The sequence below is a fragment of the Colobus angolensis genome, unplaced genomic scaffold, assembly GCF_000951035.1.
Source record: "Colobus angolensis palliatus isolate OR3802 unplaced genomic scaffold, Cang.pa_1.0 Scaffold423, whole genome shotgun sequence".
Lineage (NCBI taxonomy): Eukaryota > Metazoa > Chordata > Mammalia > Primates > Cercopithecidae > Colobus > Colobus angolensis.
Window position 1 is genome coordinate 210,264 of NW_012117633.1, and position 5,864 is coordinate 216,127.

Sequence of the window (5,864 nt, forward strand, 5' to 3'; positions counted from 1 at the left end):
ATCACAAGAATAGCATGGGAAAGACCGGCCCCCATGATTCAATTACCTTCCTCTGGGTCGCTCCCACAATACGTGGGAAGTCTGGGAGATACAATTCAATTTGGGATTTGGGTGGGGACACGGCCAAACCATATCAGACGGCATCACTTGTTATTCTTCACAGCCAAATCCCAGGGGGCATTTTTGAGCATCTCAGGCCAGTGCTCTCAATATTAGTTATCAAGGCAGGAAAGCTTGTTACACGGCCTTTCAGTACCCACTGCTGCTAAAGCAGCATTTGGTTGCCCCAGTAATAGAAGGGCAGACATCATCTGAGCCTCTAAGTCACTTCCTTTCTCAAATGGAAGATGTGGTAGAGGCAGATAGAGTCAACCAGGCCTCCGCAACCTATTAATTTATTATTATTTCTGTTATTGTTATAAAGGCTCTATCATGACCATGTGTTAAGGAGCTACATGCTGAGCACTCCGCTAAATGCCTTTAATTTTTTGTTTCTCTTGAAAGTCCTTCCAATAGGCTGGGCATAGTGGCTTATGCCTGTAATCTCAGTGCTTTGGAGGCCAAGGTGGTGGGATCACTTGAGGCCAGGAATTCAAGACCAGTCTGGGCAACATAATAAGACCCTGTCTCTACAAAAAATTAAAAAATTAGCCAGGTCTGGTGGCACGTGCCTCTAGCCCCAGCTAATCGGGAGGCTCAAGTGGAAGGATCGCTTGAGCCCAGGAGTTCGAGGTTACAGTGCACTTTGATTGTGCCACTGCATTCCAGCCTGGGTGACAGAGAAAGACCTTATCTTTAAAAACAAAAAAAAAGAGTCCTTCTGTCAGCCCTATGAGCTACATTATTATTATCCCCATTTTACAGATGGGGCAGCAGAGGCTTTGGGTGGTAACCGAGTGACACTGGGGATTGAACTCTCGTCTGCGGATAGTGCGTCCTCTGCTGGTCTCCATCCAAACCTGCATATTCTCTCCTCTTGCTAGTAAATACTATGAGAAGGAAGCTCTCCTGATGGACCCTGTGGACGGCCCCATCCTTGCATCTTTGTTGGGTAAGTGGTCCTGTGACCACTTCTAGATGGAGCTGAGCTTCATCTAGACCCCTGGTCTTGAGTCTCAGGAGCAGCTCCTCTGGGACTCTCTCACCCCTGTCCAGCCTCGCCATCAAAATGCACGCTGTCCTGGCAGGCTGGAAGAGAGTGTAGTGAGGTGGTAGATGAGCGGGAGGACTTTCCAGGGCAGTGGGTTCCCAGCTCCCATGTGCCCCTCAGTGGGGCCCTGTGCCCTAGAATACACCAAGATGAAGACTGCAGATCACTTCTGGACCGATCCCTCGGCTGACGAACTTGTCCAGAGGCACCGCATCCACAGCTCCCATGTGCGGCAGGACTCGCCCACCAAGCGTCCCGCGCTCTGTGTGAGTGGGGTGGACAGTGGGGCTGTGGGAGGGACCTTGCATGGGGGCAGGAAACAGGGTAGGAGCCCTCAAGGTCACCTCAGGCCTCATCCCTCTGTCTCCCCTCACGCTCTACCAGATCCAGAAGAGGCATTCCAGTGGCAGCATGGACGACCGGCCATCCCTCTCTGCCCGCGATTATGTGGAGTCCCTGCATCAGAACTCCCGTGCCACCCTGCTCTATGGCAAAAACAACGTTCTGGTTCAGCCGGTGAGAGGTTATCTTGGGCCCAGATGTTGCACTGAGGGTCTCACTCCAGGTTATGGAGGAAGAGGCCTCTCTGGCTCCAGGTTGCCAATCCATTCATCCATTTATCCACTCACCCACGCACACATCCATCCGCCCAACATTCATTCATCCGTCAATCTATATGTACATCCCCCCATCCTTACATCCATCCATCCATCCACCCATTGTCACATCCATCCATCCACCTATCTTTTTTTTTTTTTTGAGATGGAGTCTCACTCTGTCGCCCAGTCTGGAGTACAGTGGCGCGATCTCAGCTCACTGCAAGCTCCGCCTCCCAGGTTCACGCCGTTTTCCTGCCTCAGCCTCCCGAGTAGCTGGGACTACAGGCGCCCGCCACCTCGCCCGGCTAATTTTTTGTATATTTAGTGGAGACGGGGTTTCACCATGTTAGCCAGGATGGTCTCGATCTCCTGACCTCGTGATCCACCCGCCTTGGCCTCCCAAAGTGCTGGGATTACAGGCGTGAGCCACTGGGCCCAGCCTAAGATACACCGTTTCTTAACGTAATCTAAACAAATTAAAAATGCTATTTAGAGGGCCGAGTGTGGTGGCTCATGCCAGTAATCCCAGCACTTTGGAAGGCTGAGGCAGGAGGATCACAAGGTCAGGAGTCCAAGACCAGCCTGGCCAATGTGGTGAAACTCTGTCTCTACTAAAAATAGAAGAAAATAGCGGGGTATGGTGGCACGTGCCTGTAGTCCTAGCTACTCGGGAGGCTGAGGCAGAATTGCTTGAACCCAGGAGGTGGAGGTTGCAGTGAGCCGAGATCGCACCACTGCACTCCAGACTGGGAAACAGAGCGAGACTCTGTCTCAAAAAAAAAAAAAAAAAAAAAAAAGCTATTTAGATTATATACAGTGTTTTTGTTTTGTTTTGTTTTGCTACTTAAAAAATTTAGCTTATGCTTTTTGAAAGAGGTCTTTGAAACTTACATGGATGTAGTTTTGTTTTTTAATCTATATCACTTTTATAAGTAACACACAGGGAAAATGTCATTGAAATACATTAATCAAGATATTCTTCAAACTTCTTCCAGTTCAGAGTTCCATCCTCTGTATCACTTTTCGACTTAGAGTCATCAGTGCCGTCATTTTTCCACACATTGTTTTCTGTTCCATCAAGAGAAGCAGTTAACAGTCATCTGTGCTGCTACTTGTTTTTGCAAATAAAGTTTTATTGGGATACAGCTACAGCCTATGACTGCTTTCAGGCCTTGCTGGCAGAGTTGAGTGGTTGCAGCTGAGCATGAATAGCTTACAAATCCAAAAAATATTTCCTATTTGTCCCTTTACACAAAAAGTTTGGTGGTCCCTGATCCAGGAGCACAGGAAGTGCAGCATTTCTTGCAAGAATGTCCACTCTCATCTCGGGGATGTTTCTTGTTTTTTGTCTTTTTTGTTTTTTGTTTTTTTTTGAGACAAGATCTCACTGTCACCCAGGCTGGAGTGCAGTGGTGTGATCATGGCTCACTACATCCTCAAACTCCTGGGCTCAAGCAAGCCTCCCACCTCAGCCTCCTGAGCAGCTGGGACTACAGGTGTGTACCACCATGCCTGGCTAATTTTTAAGTTTTTTTTTGTAGAGATGGGGTCTTGCTACATTGTCCAGGCTAATGTAAAACTCCTGAGCTCAGGTAATTATCCCACCTCAGCCTCCCAAACCTCTGGGATTACATGCGTGAGCCACTGCACCCAGGCTGTGATGGTTCTTAAGTCCTGTAAAGTGTTTGGTTGTTGCTTTACAAGAAAATCTTGGCTGGGCGCAGTGGCTCATGCCTGTAATCCTAGGACTCTGGGAGGCCAGTGCAGGTGGATCACCTGAGATCAGGAGATTGAGACCAGCCTGGCCAACATGGCGAAACTCCATCTCTACTAAAAAAAAAGAATACAAAAATTGGCCAGGTGTGGTGGCAGGTGCCTGTAATCCCAGCTACCTGGGAGGTTGAGGCAGAAGAATCACTTGAACCTGGGAAGCAGACGTTGCAGTGAGCCGAAATCGCACCACTGCCCTCCAGTCTTGGCAACAGAGCAAGACTCCATCTCAAAAAAAAAAAAGAAGAAGAAGAAAGACAATCTGGACTTGTGGGCTTCCCTGCAGGGATGAATATGTGCCTGCCTTGCCAGCATCACGCAGGCACTCTACTGCTCCGTTCCTAGCCTTCACATGTGCACAGTAGGTTTTCCATTCAAAGATGAATCGCGGTCAAATCTTTTTGAAGACATTTAAAATAGCACCTACATTCCACATGTGCAATAACAACCGTGTCCAAAACTTAATTGAAATGACGACGCTTTGAACGGCTGTTCAGTCAGGCAGGACAGCCACGTCACAGTTGTAATTAGAAGACCCACCCCCATTTCAGGTACATGAAAACGTGAACAATCAAGATGTGTGTCTTTGGATCGATGAAATACTGCACTGCTCCTCCCTTGGGGTTGTAAGTGCGTGGGTTAAATCAAGACAGTGTGTGTGAAGGCTGAGCCGTGCTCGGGACACATTTGGTGCTCAGTAAATGTTGGGGTGAATTTGGTGGGGGGATGGTGACATCGCCCTCCCCACACACCCACCTGGGATAAAACAAAGCCGGTGAGAATTCCTGTAGGTAAATCTAGGGGAGAAAAGGGACCGGCTACTGGGCGGGAGTGTAGCGGGGGTCTTTGGGAGGAGGTTTCTGAGTATTGTCTCTGGGAAGGGCCCTAGAACCCAGCTACCATGTGTTTCTCCCTTAAGCCTGGCCAAGATAAATGCCTTCAGTTTTGAAAAGCATGATTTTCAGTAGGGCAGGGCCTCCATCCTGGCTCTGAAGGAACCTGGGGTCAGGGACCCTCGAGATCAGAAGGAAGTCAGAGTGTGAAAGTGATGGGAGTGGGAGGCTTTTACAGCTGGATGATGTAGAACCCATCCTGGGAGGTTGGCTGCAAATGGCTTTACTTAGCAAGGCCACCTGGAAGGAGGCTTTAGAGTCTTCCACGTGGCCAGGGCCTTGAAGGGATTAACCCAACCTCTTAGTTCCGATTATGTGTTCTTGAGTCAAATGGGCCAGGACCTATGTCCACAGTGACTCCAGTACCATGGCCAGACCTGAGTCCTCCTCTCTCTGCAGAGGGACGACATGGAGGCTGTGCCAGGGTACCTGTCCCTGCACCAGACGGCTGACGTCATGACCTTGAAGTGGACCCCCAACCAGCTGATGAACGGGTCTGTGGGGGACCTGGACTATGAGAAGAGGTAGGGCACTGCGTCTGCTGTGTGTCCCTTGGGTCCTTCCACTCCCCTTGGCACAAGGAAGTTCCTCCCCGGGAGAGGGGAGGCTTGTATCCAGCCCCTGCTTCTGCCCGCTCTTTTGCCTTCTTGTTAGGGTCACTTGGCTCAGCCTCCCTGCAGCTGTGGCCTCCTGGGAAACTCAAAGGCTCGAGAGGATCTGGAAACCAACTGGAAGAGTCTTAGGGCATGGGAGTTGGCAATGCCCTGGACAAAACCATCCAGAGGGAGAAATCTATACAGAGATCTCCTAAGCCTACAAATGGCAAATATTCTTCAGTCTCTGTCCTCCTTCTCGATCACTCAATAAAAAGGGAAGGCAGGAGGTATTAGTAGGCATCTGGTCCAGGGCTACATCTGCCATGAAATCCTGTGATTTATAAGACCCAGCAAAGGCTTTCAAGTCACACTTGAAAGGAATGCAGGGACAGGGGATTTCCTGCTGCAGTGCCTGGATTTCAGCCCAATTAGGGAAGACTTTAGGAGGAACAAATAAAGCCATGGTGCAGAGGTGTGGCTGGTTCAAATATTTCAGCTTGAGGAGGCTTGGCTGCTGGTGGGGAGGAGAAGCAGTGGTTTTTCCTGCTCCAAGTCCACATCGAATCTTATTTTTATGTTACATTTTATTGCTTCCCTAAAAAAATATTTTACAATTAAGAATTTTTAACCTAAAGATAGACAGAACTCAGGTACCCATCACCCTGCCCTCATGGCCATGAGCCCATTTCCTCCTTCCAGAATAATATTATTTTGAGCCAGGTGCGGTGGCTCACACCTGTAATCCCAACACTTCGGGAGGCTGAGGCAGGTAGATCATGAGGTCAGGAGTTCAAGACCAGCCTGGCCAACATGGTGAAACCCCATCTCTACTAAAAATACAAAAATTAGCTGGGCA

The 5,864-nt window shown here is 49.2% G+C and overlaps 1 protein-coding gene across 1 annotated transcript in view; it reads left to right on the forward strand.

Moving 5' to 3' along the window:
- The window catches only part of SGSM1 (small G protein signaling modulator 1), a 127,155-nt gene that overhangs the window by 48,143 nt on the left and 73,148 nt on the right, over positions 1-5,864 (forward strand). Inside the window, exons 5-8 of the mRNA XM_011956722.1 lie at positions 984-1,051; positions 1,271-1,416; positions 1,535-1,666; positions 4,812-4,936. Of these exons, the coding sequence (XP_011812112.1) occupies positions 984-1,051; positions 1,271-1,416; positions 1,535-1,666; positions 4,812-4,936 (471 nt within the window). The remainder of the gene's footprint in view (positions 1-983; positions 1,052-1,270; positions 1,417-1,534; positions 1,667-4,811; positions 4,937-5,864) is intronic.